Source organism: Pelophylax lessonae (assembly GCF_965119305.1).
Source record: "Pelophylax lessonae genome assembly, chromosome: 1".
In the NCBI taxonomy this organism is placed as follows: Eukaryota; Metazoa; Chordata; class Amphibia; order Anura; family Ranidae; genus Pelophylax; species Pelophylax lessonae.
In genome coordinates, this window is record NC_138768.1 from 391,952,584 (window position 1) to 391,972,637 (window position 20,054).

At 45.9% G+C, this 20,054-nt stretch overlaps 1 protein-coding gene across 2 annotated transcripts in view; it reads right to left on the reverse strand.

The window, feature by feature from the left end:
- The window catches only part of TTC39B (tetratricopeptide repeat domain 39B), a 251,040-nt gene that overhangs the window by 99,588 nt on the left and 131,398 nt on the right, over positions 1 to 20,054 (reverse strand). For both annotated transcript variants that reach the window (XM_082269292.1, XM_082269293.1), the window contains 4 exons: positions 17,915 to 18,019; positions 14,086 to 14,217; positions 4,265 to 4,341; positions 1,363 to 1,430 (listed from right to left, as the gene is read on the reverse strand). In XM_082269292.1, the coding sequence (XP_082125418.1) occupies positions 1,363 to 1,430; positions 4,265 to 4,341; positions 14,086 to 14,217; positions 17,915 to 18,019 (382 nt within the window). The remainder of the gene's footprint in view (positions 1 to 1,362; positions 1,431 to 4,264; positions 4,342 to 14,085; positions 14,218 to 17,914; positions 18,020 to 20,054) is intronic.

Here is a 20,054-nt window from a genome sequence, read left to right on the forward strand (position 1 = left end):
ACGTTACCCTCCTGCTCCCATGTATAAAATCGCGTTGGTCTGAGCAATGCTGAGAAATTCTTTGAATGAATACAAAGCTTCCTCTGAATGACTGAGTAGCGCTCAGCCTGACTCAAATTTGTTCCAAGAATGAGACAGGAAGTTTCCTCCCTACTACTCGAACACTGCGCTGTATTCTGTATGTAGCGGAGGCTACATACAGTTCACATAATTCATGCAGTGGGCACATCTAGTAGTAAAGGTAATAGTTTGGACCAGCTTTGTACGAACTATTTAAATTTCATTAAAAGCTAGAGATCAGATTTAAGTTTATACATATACAAGAATCCCTAAAGCAGATGATGGATATTTACGGAAACCCAGTGCTCCTAAGCTAGTTTTGCTTACATCTACTTAGAAATACCTTAGTTACTTCTCTAAAGAATCCATACCAGCAGGGCACAGATGTTTACCATCTTGTTACAAGAGATCCCATGAAAGTTAGAAGCCAAGAGTACTACAATTCACAAAACAGACATAAATGTTACTTGTACACTGGAGTCCATTTATGTTTAGAACAATGCAATCGGATAAGAGCTACAAATCTTAAACCACAGATAATTTTTACGAAACTCCAGAATAGCTGTGACACCTAACTATAAAGGCCCCTTTCACACAGGGAAGTCAGTCGGCGGACTCAGTTTTTCTCAGCGGGGGATCAATCTGCCGATCCCCCGCTGAGCAGGCGGATGGCTACTTTGTCTCCGCACTGTGTGCAGAGACAGAGCTGTCAGGTCTCCGCTGTTCTCTATGTGGGAATCAGATGGGAATGGACCGTCTGTCCGTTCTCACCGGATCCCATCCAATCCGATGGACGGATGGAAAATAGGGTTTACATCCGTCCAGATTTGACGGATCAGATGTCAGCGGACTTGTCTCTACTGACATCCAATGCCCCATAGATATGCATGGGGCATCCGTTCAGATCCGCCTGAAAAACGGACAGGCGGATCTGAACAGTCTGCCTATGTGAAAGGGGCCTAAAAATCAAAACATTTGCTATGTCCTCACAATCACAAACCGTGTGTTTTTTTGCAATTTATTCTTTAGTAAACACAGAGGCTGCTATAAGTACTGTATATGCCTGGAATGGAAGAGCAATATTTGAAATTATTTCTTTTTAATTTTGTATGAAAACTCACAGTGAACATCAGGATTTATCAAGCATGTTGAGGCACAATTAACTATGCTGTAATGCTTTTAGTGTACAAGGGAGATTAGGTTTCTGAATATTTGACAGATGCTCAGCTGCATCCCTCTGATCCCGTGCTTAGTCAAGAATACACTATGATCATTTAGAAAACATTGTGACGCGCCCATTACCTGCACAAATGTCAAGGCAGCCTTCTGAAGGAGGCATTCTGCATAGCAGATCTCAGCGTGCATTTCCTCTGAAAAACAAATTGGGGGACAGGGTCAGAAAATGTGAAGGATGTAGTCTCTGACATATTACACATTTGTTCTAATCACTTTCAATACTACCGGAAAGCCCAAGGTTCCTGTAATGTAAAGCAGTTGGTCTGTTAGGAATTAAAGACACCAGTTTTATTAACTTTAAAACTGCTTTAATTTTTAGATCAACACTGGCTAGCAACTTCAGGATATCCCTATATTCAAAAGAAAGCTTAAAGCGCAGTGTCCCCTTCAGCAATATTTTCCCCAAACCTCATATGTAATTCCATATCCTGTGAATAATTCATACCAGTGCTCTCCTGTTTTTTTTTTTTCCCTCTCTGTTCCGGTGTAATTCTGTATTTCTTGTTAAAAAAACCGAGGACTTATGCAGTGTGTTAAGAGTATATGGGGTGCCCTAGGTGCAAAAGCTTTGACAGTGTCAAACCTCCTAAATGTACCAGCCTATAACCCAGGGTCTATGAATATCAAGCCAGCGTCATGTACTGTGCAATTAGGATAAAGGCTTCATGTACACGGGATGTTTTAAAACTTCTTCTGAACGCTGGAACTTCGCTTACAACTTTTACATGCCGCGTTCATGAGGGTTTTCGTTTAGAAGCGTTTTTTCCAGATAACAGATTGTACTGATCAGTATACCCTCTCAAATGCTCTCTCTTATAAGCGATGTACCGCATTTTGACGCGTTTGCACACTGTTACAAGCCTTTGGTGTTTCAAATGGCAACAAACTTCTGACCTAAATGCAATTTTTTGCTTTCAAGAAAAATGCCACTAAACTCAACTGCCTCTAAAGGACTATAAAATACTCGGCGTACATGTATAGATATGACACCAGAGGAGAGTTTAGGGGCTGCCCAACTTCTCCTAAACGTCAAATTATCAGCAGCAGTGTACATGAGGCCAAAAGATTTGCATTTAGATTCACTATATTGTGTAAACAGTGCCTCAACAGGAGACCTGTTTTTTTTTTTTTTTTTTTTAGCAACCAATCAACGTTTGTTAACAAAATAATGGCAGTCACAAAATAGAGCAGTTTTTCTGTCCCTTCTACACTGGTTTGTGAAAACATAAATGACTTAATTTTTAAAACAGTTTTTGCATATAAATGTATAGCAAGTCCAGTGTTGATTAGAAAAATCCAAAAGATCCTAGACATTTTAAAACCCACACTAGCTCTACATTTACCAACCCACCTACTTAGCTACTGTATGCTAGTATGGCTTGACAAAGTCCAGTTTCTTCTTGTTATATTTGCCAAATCCCCAAGAGATATGCCTCTGGTCCCACCAGACAGGGATACAGTTCTCATTTAGTGCTGGGTCACACTTGTGCAATGCGGGAAGGCTGCGAATTCGCAGCCTGTTCCCGCATCGCAAACGCACATCTGGCAGTTCACACTGCCATATGCGATACGCTGGGGGTGTCAATGAAATGTTAACGACACCCCCAGTTTGATCGCATATCGCAGTGCGATCTGACAGTTCGCAAAGGATCGGATCGCACAAGTGTGAACCACTGTGCGATCCGATCCTGATGTGGCTTAAAAAATGCCTCATGTGCGACTTTTGTGCGGGTGCAGTGCGAATTTAGCCATACAAAGTGTATGGCTGAATTCGCACTGCACATCCGATCGCATTTAATGAAGGAGCAGTGTGCTCCGATATTACATGCGATAGCCGCACTCGCAAGAGTGTGAACCGGCACTTACATATCAAAGCAACCATTGCAGTCTGTCTGTAACCCTAATAGTTGCTCCTCACATGGCAAAATGGATTTTTAAGAGTTTATTTAGATGTATTTATGCCATGAGGAGTATCGTGATTCAGACTGGTTTTTCCTTTTTCAGACCTTTATCTTCTACCCCTTCCTCGTTTTAATTATTTTTTTTTTTTACTGGTAACAAACTGTGCCAATGAGGGGTGAATGTCACAGAAAGGGAGGGGAAAAGGATTGAATAAGAGCGCAATGGGGAAAAAAGACAAAGACATCACGACAACAGGGCCGCAATGGGCAAAAATGCAAAATATATTTAAAAAAAAAAAAAAGAAGAACAGAGGCACACAATGAAATGGAGGGACACCAGTACTGTACAAGAAAAATAAGGACTTGCATGGAAGAATATTAAAAAGGACTTACATATTTCCACAACACTTTATAAAGTAGGATCATGCCCATGATGTGCATCCTTACCATCCACATTAAAATGTTGCAAACCTCAAACATGAAATATGAACAAAGCATATCCCTAGTGTGTCTCAATTACGAACACACTGGGGTTGATTTACTAAACTTGGAGAGTGCAAAATATGGTGCAGCCCCAATCCTGTGTGCTGTGTGGGAGGGGGTTTGTCTCTTCCCTCCAATCAGCTCTCCTCACTGACCTCTGCAGTGTGTAACTTCAGCTCTCCGTCCCTCCTTTTTCTACTCTCAGAAGCTTAAAAAAATCTGGACTTTGAATAGATGTAGTGAAGAAAATACTGCAGATAAACAGGTGTACCTTAGTCAGTCACTTTACTTGGTATATATAAGGGCTTATAACCACTTTAAGAAATGAATCATTTATGAAGCATTTGTTTTTGCTCGAGACAAACTCACATGTTTACCTGGGATTTAAATAAAATTTTGGTGACTACAGAACTGCTAGCTCAAGCTCAGATTTATATGGAAAAATTTGCATGATTTTACTGCCACCATGCTGTGTATTTTATTTGGACATATGGGCATGACTTAATTCCCCTCCTAAGTATATGAATGGTTTTTCAAACTTTCAATTTTAACTTTTTTTTGTTTGCTTAAATCTTTCATCATACCTTCAGAAAGTTGCTCTCCTGTTTGTTTGGACACTAAATTAGATAAAGATTCTACCACAGAATTTCTTTTTCTGAATCTACAGGGAAAAATACAAATCATGTTAAAGTGAATAACAAAGCAATACTGTGATGATCTAAAATGCAAAGTGTACTCATTTGTGTAAAGTATAGCAGGATTTTATAACTAGCCTAAACGTTGGATACAATCTGCTGATCAATTGACCATAGTGTGTTAGCTATATATACAGTATTCACACACACAATATATACACATATATACACATATATACACACACACACATACACACACACACTGTATAGAGTCAGTAAGAGCTGACAAAAGTAGGACCTGGTAAAAAATCTCTCTTTGTAATGGGAAAGCTGCCAATTCCTAGTACTCCACATTCACAAAAAAATGTTTGTTCCCACAACCTACATCACTCCATGTAATACAGCAAAGTTTAAAAATAGCATTGACAGAAAGCATGCAATGAGTCATGTAATCAGGGCTTTTTAAAGCTTAGATACATAGAAGCAAAATTTCAAACTTATAGATGTTTAATGACAAACATAATCAGAGCTGTAATGGGGTTGTCTTATGTGACCACTTAGCTCTGCTCTTCTTTATGACATACAAAAGCCTACAGAAAACCCCTACAAGGGCTAAAATTAAAGCGGTAGTATCCCGCTTTTTGACACTTTTACCTACAGGTAAGCCTATAATAAGGCTTACCTGTAGGTACAATTAACATCTCCTAAACCAGCTCACGCGAGCGGCGCATGCGCTCTGAAGGTCCGGGGGGACCTTCAGTTTTCCTTGCCGGGAGCTTGCCGGAAAATCACTCCAGCAGCGCCGGAGCCGCCGAACCCGGAGGAGACGCTGAGGGATCATGGCAGCACCCGCAGCGATGTCCGGGGGGTCCGTGTCGGGGCTTCGTTCTAAGGTAAGTAATACATAATGAGCTAGTATGCGATGCATACTAGCTGATTATGCCTTTGTCTTGCATGTTTTTTTTTTTTTCGGGTTTACAACCGCTTTAAACTTAGTTTATTGCTTACAAGAGAGCTAAAAAAGGACAAACTTCATGTGGTAAGAAACAGGAATTTGATTAAAATGGGAAAAACTTATGAGTTCTAAGGAGGGCCCATCTGATGGCCCCATCTGATGGCTCTAACATCTACACCAGTCTTCCTAGACCTTTTCAACATAAAGGAACCCTTGAACTAGCTTTCCAGTCTTAGGGAACACCTGCTAAACATTACTATATCTACAACTCATGATACATTAGTGCGATGGTCAGTGGGAAAAATGCTTCTTACTCTTGTGGTGATTGAGAAGATACAGTAGGGAAAAACTGAATTTTTGTAAAATCTTACCTGTAAAATTCCTTTCTCTGAGTCCTCCGACAGTCGCCGCCTCTTCATATTCGTCACATAAGGGGTATTAGACTTTGCTCCGAAGGAGTAGCTAGGCAACAGAATATGTTAACATTAAAGCTTTTAACATATCCCACCCTCAAGGGGTGGTCCCCTCAGTCAATACCCTCCTACTTCCTGCAACCATATCTCAGTTTCAGTGGAATAGCAGTAGAGTATACAACCAAACCCCAAAAGAGGGGCGGGGGCGGCGACTGTCGGAGGACTCAGAGAAAGGAATTTTACAGGTAAGATTTTACAAAAATTCCGTTTTCTCTTACGTCCTCCGACAGTCGCCGCCTCTTCATATTCGTCACATAAGGGGACGTCCCAAAAGCAGTGCAAACATGAGGGGTGGGAAACGCATCCGCGCCGAAAGGCAACGCAGTCTCCGCATCAAAGAAAGGAACCTTACCAAAGGAAGGAAACCAGCTGGGCTACAGGAAAAATAATTGCTCAATAGGAGCAACAACCCAGGAAAAGACAAATAACCAGGGGATAAAAAACTTATCCCAACAGCCAGAGGTCCCCAACAAGGGACCCTAGGGAATTGCCGCACTAAGAACCTTGCGGCCAAAGGAAGCATCCGCCGATGCCTGAACATCTACTTTGTAGAATTTTGTGAAAGTGTGCACGGTCGACCAGGTCGCCGCCTTACACACCTGGGCTACAGAAGCCCCATGACGACAGGCCCAAGACGTACTCAGAGATCTAGTAGAGTGAGCCTTCACAGGCACAGGGGGAATCTTCCCCTGCAAAGCATAGGCCTGTTCAATGGTCTGCCTGATCCATTTAGCGATGGTAGAGGCCGACGCCGCCATGCCCTTCCGAGGACCCTCTGGAAGAACAAACAAGGAGTCCGTCTTTCGAAAAGACTCAGTCGATTTAAGGTAAACCCTTATCGCCCGAACAACATCCAAAGAATGTAATCTCACCTCCTTTGGATGTTTAGGCTTCGCGCACAGCGAAGGCAAGACAATATCCTCATTGAGATGGAATTCCGAAACTCGCTTCGGAAGAAAAGAAGGATTAGGTCGCAAGACCACCTTATCCAAATGAACAACCAGATACGGAGACTTGCAGGACAAAGCCGCCAGCTCCGACACTCTGCGAGCCGAAGTGATCGCAACCAAAAAGGCAACCTTTTTGGACAACATAGACAACGAGATCTCCCTGATCTGTTCAAAAGGAGCACGTTGTAACACAGATAGAACGAGATTCAAGTCCCAAGGGGGCAGAGGATCCCTCCTAGGAGGAACCAGATGCCGCACTCCCTATACAAAAGTGCCAACCAAGGAGTTGGAAGCCACGGGACGTTGAAACAGAACGGCCAGCGCAGACACCTGACCGTTTATCCTAGCCAGCGCCAAACGCTGATCGACACCCGTTTGAAGGAAGGACAGCACTCGGGAAACCGAGTACGTGCGGGGTGAAAACCCCCTGGACTCACACCAGGCAAAATAGGCCTTCCAAGTACGGTAATAAACCTTCCCCGAGGAAGACTTCCTCGCGTTGATCAAGGTATGAACGACCTCTGGGGAGAGACCCTTCTCCTTCAGGACCTCGGTCTCAACAGCCAGGCCGTCAAAGCCAGCGACTGTAAAGCAGGATGGTATATCGGTCCTTGAGACAGGAGATCGTCTCGAAGAGGCAGACGCCACGGGGCGTCGACCGCCAGATTCATGAGGTCTGCGTACCAGGACCGGCGAGGCCAGTCCGGTGCCACAAGAATCACCGTGCTGCGTTCCGAGTGTAACCTGCGAAGGAACCTGGACAGCAACTGAATTCGGTGGAAACGCGTACATCAGCCTGTACTGATGCCACGGGGCCACTAACGCGTCCGACGCGTCTGCCCGAGGGTCGCGCGTCCTTGTCACGAACCTTCCCACCTTGTTGTTGAGACGAGACGCGAATAGGTCCACATCTGGAAGACCCCACTTCGCGCACAACATCTGGAAGACAGCCGGGTGGAGAGACCATTCCCCCTGATCCAGGGTCTGGCGACGCAGATAGTCCGCCTGCCAGTTCTCCACCCCCGGAATGTGAACCGCCGTTATCGCCGGGACATGAGTCTCGGCCCAAGACAGAATGTCGGCCACTTCTCGAGCCGCTCGGGCACTCCTGGTGCCCCCTTGGTGGTTGATGTAGGCCACCGCCGTGGCATTGTCCGTCTGCACCCGAACCGGGCAGCCCTGCAGCCGGTCCGTCCAGCGATGAAGACAGAGATTTATCGCACGCAATTCCAGAATGTTGATCGGAAGGGAGGACTCCCCCTCCGACCAAGTCCCCTGGGCGGACAGAATGCCCAGAACACCACCCCAGCCCGACAGGCTGGCATCCGTGGTGATTACCGTCCACGAGATAGGACGAAACGACTTGCCCCCGGACACCATCGGGGACTGGAGCCACCACAGAAGGTCTCTTCTGGTGCGATGACTCAACGAGATTTGAAGATCCAGAGATTGAGGTCGCCTGTCCCACATGGACAGGATCTCCGCTTGGAGACCCCGCGTGTGAAACTGGGCGAAGGGAATCGCCTCGAAGGCCGAGACCATCAATCCCAGACATCTCATGCACGTCCGCAGAGACGAGTGCGGAACGTCCCTGAGGGACCTGACTTCCTCCTGAAGAGTTCGGAGTATGTCTTCCGGCAGGAAGACCTTCGCCTGCACCGAGTCCAGGATCATTCCCAGGTAGGGAAGACGAACCGACGGACTCAGTGTCGACTTTGGAAAATTTATCGTCCAACCAAACTCCTGCAGAGTTTGCATCGTGACAGACAGGTCCTTCTCCAGACCCTGGCTGGTCGCAGACCGAACCAGAATGTCGTCCAGATATCCCAGGACAGAAATGCCCTGGGCCCTCAATAATGCCAGAACCGGTGCAAGCACCTTGGTGAAGACCCGCGGAGCCGAGGCGAGACCAAAAGGCAACGCCACGAACTGGTAGTGATCCTCCGCAATGGCAAATCGAAGGTACCTCTGGTGACCCTCGAAAATGGGGATGTGAAGATACGCATCCTTCAAATCGATGGAGGCCATGAATTCCCCCGGAACCAGGGCAGCCACCACCGACCGCAGGGATTCAATGCGGAACTTGCGAACCCGCACAGAGCGGTTCAGAGCCTTCAAGTCCAGAATTGGACGAACCTTGCCCTCCTTTCTGGGTACGGTGAACAGATTGGAATAAAACCCCGAAATCTGTCCCGATGATGCACCGGAACTACCACTCCCTGAGCCCTCAGGTCCCGCACCGCCAGGTGCAGGTCCCGTAAACGCTCTGGAGACAGTTGAAGATTTGAGGGAAAAAATCTGCTCTCCGGCCGAGAGAGAAACTCGATCTTGTAACCAGATCGAACGATCTCCTGAACCCATCTGTCCCGCACGCGGGCCAACCAGGGCTGAAGAAAACCGAGCAAGCGTCCCCCCACCCCAAAACTGGGTGAGGGCGCCCCTTCAGGCCGCACTGTTATGGGCTGCGGATCCGGATTGACCGGACTTCTGTTTTCCAGACCAGGGCTTCTTCTGAGAGCCTTGACCTTTGAACGGTTTGCCCTTGTAGTGCGACCGAAAGGCACGAAAGGACCCCTGAGGGGGCCGAAAATTAGCATGCTTCTTCCCAGAAGCCCCCTTAGCCTTGGGGAAATGGGGCAAGAGAGTGCTCTTACCTCCGGTGATCCCCTTAATCAACACATCCAAGGACTCCCCAAAAAGGCGAGACCCATCATAAGGCAGATTGGCTAAGGTCTTACGTGAAGACTGGTCCACCGACCAACATTTCAACCAAACCAGGCGGCGAGACAACACCGCCACGCTGTGCACACGTGCAGCCAACGGGACTAGGTCCAAGTCCGCATCACACAGAAACATGACACCCTGGTGGATTTGATCCACCATATCCAGGGTCGCCGGCGAAGCCGAATCGGCCACTAGGACGCGCCTAAGCATCTGCGTCCAACTTGCGACCGCCTGGGCCGCCATGAGAGAGGCAAACAGAGCCTTAAGCATAGAACCCGTAACAGAATAAGTATGACGGGCAAGAGACTCCAATCTCCTATCCGTGGCATCACGGAACACAGGGGAATCCTCTGCAGGAATCGCAGTGGATTTGTTTAAAACCGCAATTGCGTGATCCACTGGGGGTGGCACACACCACCTTTCATCAGTGGAAGGCGAGAAAGGATAACGCAGCTTGAACCTACTTGGAACAGCAAAAGGTTTGCGCAGATTGCGCCATTGTTCCTTAACAGCTGAAAATCATCATTGCAGGGAAAAACCTGCGGCGTCCTGCGTTTTCTCTGCGTCCCATAAGCCGCCAAGGCAGCGGGGGGACACACTTCATCCTGCAAACGCAGCGTTTGTTTTATGGAAGCAATCAATTCATCCATGATTGCAAGCTCTTCAGGCGAGCCAGGCGGAGAATTATCAACCCCTTCAACTTCAGCCTCCACCTCGGACCCCACTAGATCCAGGGAGGAGCGGGACCCCGATAAGGAGGCCCCCGCCATAACAGCCCCATCACCTTCACCCTCAGAATCAGAGGAAAGAGAAACTCTGGGTCTTTTAGTAGATTGAGCAGCCACCAGCATCTGCACCTGCGCAGCAAGGCCAGCCACAATAGTGGCTAAATCCCCCCCTGGGGGGGAAACAGCGGTCCCCTGGCTTTCCACCAAGGCAGTAGGAAATTTCCCCTCCTGAGAATCCATTGCCCCTATTACAAATGCCGGATAATAAAGGGTTAACTGCCCCTTTAACAAGCGCGGCGAGCGCAGCCCACCGCACCACACACAAGCACAATGAGACCCCCACAGGGCCAATAAAACTGACACAGGCAATGGATAAGAAGGATATAACCTGAGGAGACCCTCGCCGCTGCTGCTGCCTCGATCGGTGTTCCTGGAGAAGAGGAAGTGATGCTGCCAGGGCGCTCTATGAAAGCCTATGGGAGGCTACAAGAAAATGGCCGCCATGCATGTAGAACATGCGGCCGGAGCGAGTGTAGGCAAAATGGCGCCGTTTGGCGCCGAAACCGCCGCTCCACAGTACAGTAATGCACACGTCATCCATGTATAAAAAAACATGTTAGATCGCCGCAGCGATCGCTGTATAGTGCCCAAACATGTCCAAAACATGCCCCACAGCACACCGCTTCTCACACTGACAAGGCTGACACACACAGGGTCACACAGCTCCCCCCCCCTTGCAGCCCACAGCATGCAGCCGAGTGATAGGGAGACAAACATTGTGAACAGAGGCAGGTTACACAGTCCCAGACTGACACCCCCCCAGACAGACAGGTCCCCACATAGATACACTTACCTCACGATGGCGTGGGGGACCCGCACAGGCGAACAAGCCGCTGCACATGAGGCAGGGAGAGTCGCATACAAGATGCACAGAATGGGGGTTAAGAAACCGCACAGCGTCCAGTGAGGTAGCCACCTCACCAATCATCCCTGCACCGAACAGGGATGGGTCGTTCACTGTGCCAGGAGCGTTACCTGGCTGAACGCTCGATGGCAGGCTGGGAAGCCACTGACCCACGACCTGCGACCAGGGGGGATCAGCCCGAGACCCAGCCCGCATGATCCTCTTCATCCGAAGAACTAACTAATGCTGACAAAAAGAACAGCTAAGTAAAGGTAGAGAGAAAACTCAAACAAAAAATCAAAAAAGAAGAAAGAGTCTGGGGCACAGAGAGAGCCAGCCACTCCTGACAAGCTAGACATTGAAACTGAGATATGGTTGCAGGAAGTAGGAGGGTATTGACTGAGGGGACCACCCCTTGAGGGTGGGATATGTTAAAAGCTTTAATGTTAACATATTCTGTTGCCTAGCTACTCCTTCGGAGCAAAGTCTAATACCCCTTATGTGACGAATATGAAGAGGCGGCGACTGTCGGAGGACGTAAGAGAAATAATTATTTGAACCCCTGCAGATTTTGTAAGTTTGCCCACTTACAAAGAAATGGAGGGTCTAAAATGTTTTATCATAGGTGTGTTTTAAATGATAGAGACAGAATATCAACATGACACAAATGTTATAAATTGAGTTGCAGTTCAGTGAGTAAAATAAGTATTTAATCCCCAAGCAAAACATGACTTGGTAATTGGTGGAGAAACCCTTGTTGGCAAGCACAGAGGTAAGACGTTTCTTTTAGTTGGTTACCAGGTTTGCACACATCTCAGGAGGGATTATGGTCTACTCTTCTTTACAGGTCTTCTCTAAATCCTTAAGGTTTCTTGGCTAGGCCACTCCATGACCTTAATGTGCTTCTTGGGCCACTCTTTGTTGCCTTGACAGTATGTTTTGGGTCACTGTCATGCTGGAAAGCCCTTGTTCAGTGTTCTGGCTGAGGGAAGAAGGTTCTCATTCAAGATTTTACAATACATGGCTCTATCTATTGGCCCCTCAATGCGGCAAAGTAAGCCTGTACCTTTAGAAGAGAAACAGACTCAAAAGTAGAATGTTTCCACCTCCGTGCTTGACCATAGGAATGGTGTTCTTAGGGTCCAAGTTAGCATTTTTCTTCCTCCAAACAGTTTAGTTAATGCCAAAGAGCTCCATTTTGGTTGAATCTTTCTACAGCACTTTCTCCCAATCCTTCTCTGAACCATTTACATGTTTATTGGCAAACTTCAGACAGGCCTGTACATGTACCTTCTTGAGGAAGGTAACCTTGCGGGCTCAGCAGGATTTCAATTGTTTGTTGACTGTGGTCCCAACTGCCGTGAGATCATTCCCAAGCTCCTCCCGTGTAGTTCTGGGCTGATCCCTCACTTTTCTCATTAACATCCTTACCCCATGAGGCAAAATTTTGCATGGAGTCTCAGACCGAGGGCAATTGATGGTTATTTTGTATTTCTTTCATTTGAATAAAAAAAAAAAAAAAAAAAAATCGCTCCAACAGTTGTCCCCTCCTCACTAAGCTCCTTGCCGATGGTCTTGTAGCCCATTCCAGCCTTGTGCAGGTCTACTATCTTCTCCCTGACGTCCTCTGATAGCTCTTTGGTCTTGCCCATGATGGTGAGGTGTGAATGGAAGAAAGTGGTCATTAGGCGCACCTTCCTAAATTGACAGGACTAATCTGTGTACCATATGAGCACATACTGTAGCCAGTTTTTGGGAGCCAAAATTGGTGTTGGTTGGTAGGGGATCAAATACTTATATTACTAATTGAACTGCAACTCAAATTATAACATTTGTATCATGTGCTTTTTTCCTGGATTTTTGGTTGATATTCTATCACTTAAATAAACCTATGATAAAAACTATAGACCCTTCATTTCTTTGTAAGTGGGTAAACTTCTAAAATCTGCAGGGGATCAAATAATTATTTTCGCCACTGTATACCCCTTTACAGATATCTAAAAAGAGCAATGGTCTTCAAAATATTATCCAGATGGTTCAGTGACCCAGTCACACTGAGTCGGATCTTTCCCTAATTCTTTGGATCTTTGCTGGCGCTGTCATGGAGAGAGGGGCACATATTTGCATATTTGGTGGGAGTGTAACCATATCCGTCCATTTTGGAAATGGGTCTTCCATTATATAACGAAATGTATGAGGAGTCTCTCACCCCCTCTCCTAGTATAGCACTCCTATCTATCCTTCCATGCTCGATTAGGTCCCAAAAATCTTATCTTCTCCAATTTTTCTTATGAGCTGCCAGGCAGCTCATTCCCCAACTCTTGAAGACTACCGTTTCCCCTTCTCTAAACGCTTGGGTGGACCTTATGTATGACTTTATGCTTATGAAGGAAAAGCAAGCCTAAGAAATGAACACTTGGGAGAAACATAATAAAAATTGTGGTAAATATGGATACATTACTCAACCTCTGATAAGTTCAGTAGAAGGTTTACAAATTGATAGGTTGTACTTCCACATGAAGCCTTCCCTCTCGCCCCTTTAAGTTCTTTGTCCCCCTCTATTCAAAATTGCTATCTAGACATAACATCCTTTCTGTGATTTATACCGTACCGACTTAGTTTTGATTGAATTTGCACTTCATTTAATCCGTTTTCTCTTTTCTCTTTTCCTCCTTTCCCTTTTTACTTCTCTAATGTGCAACGGTCTAATGGTACACTGCTAGAACCTTCTATCTGGACTTCATTGTCATTGTATTTGTGAAACCATTCTGTACTATGATGAAAAATCTTATCCCTCCCCCTCCTTTTTCTTTTTTTCCCTGTTTCTGTACCCTTAATTGTTCGGATTTATTCTTATTTTCGGAATAAAATTACTAAAATACATATTCAAACTAAAAAGATCAATGCTGTCAGTGGAAACTTTCTTGAGAAGCAGAAATGGCTCATTGCTCAAGGAATCCCTAGCATCTTCTGAAGGAACCCTGGTTGAGAAACCCAGCTCTACACCACTCACCGACATTAAGTAAAATGGTATACCTCTGACAGGTCTGTAAAGCCTCTTTCATCACACCGATTCCCATTTGGATATCCTGTGGTTCAAATGTCATTGCTGCCTGCATAACCAAGATAGTGCTGTATCCAAGAGCATGATACATGCTGTCTTTAGCCCTGTTGTGTAAAAAATTGTGGAGATTACAATGAAAGGCATAACATACACCCCCATTATATTTTAGAATGCCGCTCTGTTGTAAATGGACAAGTAATCCACTGTCAAAAGAGATTTAGATGAAGATATTTTAAGCTTCCGGCCCATAAACTTTGAAAACAAAGTATAGCACTAACTCACCCTGATTTTTATCTACACAAATCTACCTTAAGGCCCCATGCACACAAGGCATCAGAAAAAACGAGCTGCAGAGCCACTTCTACTGCCAGGAAAAAGCAGCTGTAAAAATGTGCCTTTAGTAGCTTTTTCCATTGGCGTTATTGCACGTTTGGCCACATTGGCTTTTAGCAGTGTTTTTCTGCCTCCATTCAAAATCAGTGGTTGCCTAGGAACCGTCTTTGATATGGCTTTCAGCCCATTGATTTGAATTGAAGTCACATCACAGTGTTGAGACTTTCGCTCTGAGGATCTTGAGGGGGGAATTCCACGCCAAAATGGGAAGAAAAACGGCGCGGCCCTTCGGGTCTGGTATGGATTTTGAGAGGAGCCCCGCCGAAAAACCGGCATGGGGTCCCCCTCAAAATCCATACCAGACTCTTATCCGAGCATGCAGCCCGGCAGGTCAGGCAAGGGGAGGAGATGAGCGAGCAGCCCCACCCCCCCTGGGCCATACCAGGTCGCACGCCCTCAACATGGGGGGGTGGGTGCTTTGGGGCAGGGGGAGCTCTGCACCCCCACCCCAAAGCACCTTGTTCCCATGTTGATGACGACAAGGGCCTCTTCCCGACAACCCTGGGCTGTGGTTGTGGGAGTCTGCGGGCAGGGGGCTTATTGGAATCTGGAAGCCCCCTTTAACAAGGGGGCCCCCAGATCCCGGACCCCCACCCTATGTGAATGGGTATGTGGTACATTGTACCCCTACCCATTCACCCCATAAAAGGCAGTGTATGTAAATAATGATAGGAAACGTTTTGAGAAGTTTATTAAAAATCTTCCTCTGCTCCTCTTCTTCCTCCGGTCCTCCTCAGACGATGTCTCCGGTGATTATGCTGGCTCCGGTCTATGCAGCTTGTTATATAGCCATTAGGGGCGTGGTTTCCTGGTGAAGTCATCTGGAGACCCTGCCCCCTATGCCATCACAAAGGGGTAGGATCTCCAGATGACGTCACTGGGAGGCCACGCCCCTAATGGCTATATAACAAGCTGCATAGACCGGAGCCGGCATAATCACCGGAGACATCGTCGGAGGAGGACCAGAGGGGAGAAGACCAGAGGAAAATTTTTAATAAAAACTTCTCAAAACGTCTCCTGTCATTATTTATATACACTGCCTTTAATGGGGTGAATGGATAGGGGTACAATGTACCCCTACCCATTCACATAGGGAGGGGATCTGGGGGGCCCCCTTGTTCTAAGGCACCTTCCAGATTCCGATAAGCCACCTGACCGCAGACCCCCAAAACCACAGCCCAGGGTTGTCGGGAAGAGGCCCTTGTCCTCAACATAGGGACAAGGTGCTTTGGGGTGGGGGGTGCAGTTTTTCCCTATTTTGGCGTGGAGTTCCCCCTCTAGTTCCTCAGAGCGCAAGTCGCACCACAAGTTGGATCATCCTGATCAGACTTGTGATGCAACTTCCATTCAAATCAATAGGCTCCTATAGGGAACCATTGATTTTCACACATATAAAAAAAAAAAAAAAAAAGTATAAACGTGGCTTAACAGTGTATAAGCAACGTTAATCAGCCTTTAGCAGCATCAGACATTTTTACAGCTCTGATGCTGGTCATCAGAACGCACAGGCCCTGGGTTTTTTTTGCAGCTTAAAAAAGCCTATGCCACTTGAAGCTCCTAAAAGCCTGTGTGTGCATGAGGCCATAGAAAAACATGTAGGGGCGTTTTTAAGCTGAAAAAAAAACGTCTGACGCTCCTAAAAGCAGCTGCAAAAATGCCCTGTGTGCATGGGACCTAATACTGGGGACATAAACAGCATAAAACATGAACATATTATAGCAAATACTGTAGCTGCTGGCTTTAAGGCCTTATGCACACAGAACGTTTATTTAACTCTCCTAGAAACCAGCAGCGTTTTTGTCTTAAGCTTTTACAAGCTTTTACAGGCATCAAGCTCTTGGGCGTTAATTTCATTGGCCAGAATAATGTATTCTGGTCATTGAAATTAATTGCTGCTAAAGCACTAATGTTGACAGCTGCTAGAAGCTTAAAACTGCTTCTAAAACAGTGGTTTTTTTTTTCCTGCCTGTAACAGCCTCTAAGGCCCCATTCACACTGGGGCGATCAGACTTGGGGGGGCGACCTGGCACGGACTTCATAACATTGAAGTCTATGACGGTCGCTCCGGGTCGCCCCAAAGAAGCTCCGGACCCTTTTTCTAAGTCGGAGCGACTTGTGTCGCTCCTATTAGAACGGGTCCGCAGTTTCCCTATGGAAGGCGACCTACGGCGACCTGTGAGGCAACCAGGTCGCCTCACAGGTCGCCCCAGTGTGAACGGGGACTAAGGCCTCATGCACACAGGATGTTTTTACAGCTGCTTCTAGGGGGCGGATGATGTTTTTTCCTACCTCTAAATGCCCCTCTATGTTAGCCTATGTGTCCACAGGCTTTTAGCAGCTTTTAGACGCAGGAAAAAAATCCCACTGGCAGTGCATTCAGGAGAAGCAGAGTTTGGGCAGAAAAAACACTTGAAGGTACTAACAGCTGCTAGAAGCTGCTGACCGCTTCTAAAAGCTGGAAAACAGTGCCTGAGAAGCAATTCATTTCAATGACCAGAAAAAATGATTTATTCTAGCCAATTAAATTAACGTCCTAGAGCTTGACGCTTGTAAAAGCTCCTAAAAGCTTGTAAAAGCTTAAGACACTTTTACCAGCGTCAGGCATTTTTTCAGCAAAAACGCTACTGGCTTCTAGGAGAGTTAAAAAAGATTCATGAGTGTGTGCATGAGGCCTAAAAGCTCCTGTCACTAAATGCAGCCAAAAGCCTGTGTGCATGGACACATAGGCTAACATGGAGGGGCGTTTAGAGGCAGGAAAAAAAAAAATCAGGCACCCCTAGACGCAGCTGTAAAAACGTCTACTGTGCATGAGGCCTTATTAGAAGGACACTTACCCGTTTAGAGATCCAGCAATGTCTTCACTTAAAGATACCTTATCGCCAGACCATTTATGTCCCCAAACATCTTCCCATAAGATTATATGAGAATTTAATGTATTTTGATCATGTAAATTACCTGTAAAATCTTTCTTGCATTTACATCCAAGTGTGATTGTGAGAAACTGTAGCAAACTTAGAGCTGTCACTCAAGTGAAATTCTACAGCCAGGATCAACAACAAGTCTACTCGCAATCAAGCAGTCATGTGACAGGTGGACTGCGACTCCGCCATGCTACCCGCCAGCTCCTGACCCCTCCACCGCCACCTCTCAGATATCAGGTCACAAGCAGTATACTGTGAGAAAACTAAATGGACTTTGCAACTCCCCTACTCCTGACCTTCCTACTAGTTCCTGGGCAGCAAAGCTAAAAAAAATTTAAGGCTTCAGAACTAGCATGCAGCCTTAGCATTAGAGAATTGCAGCTTCCAACACTGCATTCTCACACTGGTATATTCCTTTGTGACATCTCTTCAAAAACAAAAAAGGAGCACCCCCCCCCCCCCATAGGGAATGAAAGAATGATCTTACCAAGGACGTAATAATTCCAGAGCTTCTGAAAACTTGTTGTTTAAAAATAAGTTCAGCGCTAATGTGCACTCTTCTAGTGCACATCGTAGGTCCATCTTGGAAGCCCTAAAGAGAAAAAAAAAAAAAAACCTGAATAGGAAACTCAGCGAAGTACAGTTTAACAAATTCTGCAACAATAATTGAATCACAAATTAACTCAACAGGTTCAGTCAACTGAAATAGAAATTGCCATCCTTGTGGTGCTATTACTAGTATAGGAGAGCCAAAATAACTTTGGTTTACATGCTACAGCCTCAGAGCAAAAAGAACCCCCTCCCCGATATAATTTTAACATGTAAAATCACAAAATGTTAATTTGAAAAGCAAATACAAAACTGGTTGTCTATGTACCCAAGGCAGGTAAAATTCGCATATAGTTCTATAGTAATTGCTAAAGAGAACAAGGAGTCATACGGCTGTTGGTTAGGGTATTAGCTGTGAAAGGGGCAATTGGAAGTATGTGGTAGAGTTGCAAATACTCTTAGACTTGTGATAAGCATATTGTGACAGAGACCTCCTTGGGCTAGGTTCACACTTCACACCTTTGCCATTCCACTTTTTATTTATTTTTAATGCATGTTGATGAGTGCTGATGCACATTTTTAATGCATTTTCATATGGGTTTCAGGTTAGCCAATATAAAACTATTTAGACATGTTACCAGGGGCTGAAAACACACGCTTCCATTGACTTCTAGGAGCCTCAAAAAAAACTTGAAAGCAGACAAAAACACAAGAGCTATTTTTAAAGTGTGTGTTCACCTTTACAGAAGATCTGGTGACACCACTATTGACCTTGACAGCTCAGGGTTGCGGGAGGTAAGTACAGCAGTAATCGGAGGCAATGGGGAGAGGGTCCAGGGTTAGGTCACGTTTACAAAGCACCAACATTTCTTTCTAGCGGAGTGGGTGTTCACAGGAAAGGGAGGGACCCTACCTTTCATGTTGTATTTGTTGAATATAACTACCACCAATAACTCTAACCACATCCCTGTAGCAGAGAGCAATCAGCGAAGAGAGATCTTCTTAGGAGAATTTGAAGCCAGACCAAAAGGAAAGCAACACTATATCCTGATTAAAATAAAATGCAGAGATCACATTGGGCAGAAAACTGGATTTTTGACTTACCATAAAATCCTTTTCTCTTAAAGTTCATTGACGGACGCAGTTCTTGCTGCATATGAGTATGGTTATACTGCCCCCTACAGGAGTAGGACACTAGACAGAAAAAAAGTTCTGGCTTTGGCTATGGGCAGTCCCAGAGGGTACACCCTCTCACTTCCAACATAGGATGTCCGTTTTGTATCAAAGCAGTGTCAGAGAAGTAATACCAACCCAACAATAGAGGGGCGAGTACTGCGTCCGTCGAAAAAAAAACTTGAGAAAAGGATTTTATGGTAAGCCAAAAATCCAATTTTCTCTGATGCATATCAGTAGGGACGACCCAAATCAATGCCATAAAAGGAGGGGTGGGAACAGCAGAAAAAAAACAAGTCCCCAAGGCTAAACATAGCCAACCAGGCAACATAGGACAGACTTGCATCCATGGTGACAATTGTCCAATATATAGGGAGGAAGGATTTTCCTTGCTTGAGCATCAGGGACTCCCTGGTTACCCGGCTTAGCTGGATCTGAATGTCCAGGGAAATTGGATTCTTGTGCCATTTGAGAAGGATTTCCTTCTGGAGCAGTGTTTCTCAACTCCAGTCCTCATGGCACACTAACAGGCCAGGTTTGCAAGATAACTGAAATACATCCCAGGTGATCTAATTTGCTGCTCAGTGATTGCAGTATTCTAGTCTGCATCTCCCCAATGTAATACTTAAAATCTGGCCTCTTAGTGTGCCCTGAGGACCGGAGTTGAGAAACACTGTTCTGGAGGATCCTCGTGAACGAAGGGGACCACCTCGAAGGATAACACCATCAGCCCCAGAACTCTCATACAGGTCCGAAGGGACGACCATTTGCTGGACAGCAACAGCTGAACCGTAGTCTGGAGTTTTTCCTGAGGAAGCAACACCCTGGCTGAGGATTAGTCCAAAGTCAGGCCCATGTAGTCTAGTCTCATGGAAGGGACCAAGGACGACTTCTGAAGGTTCAGA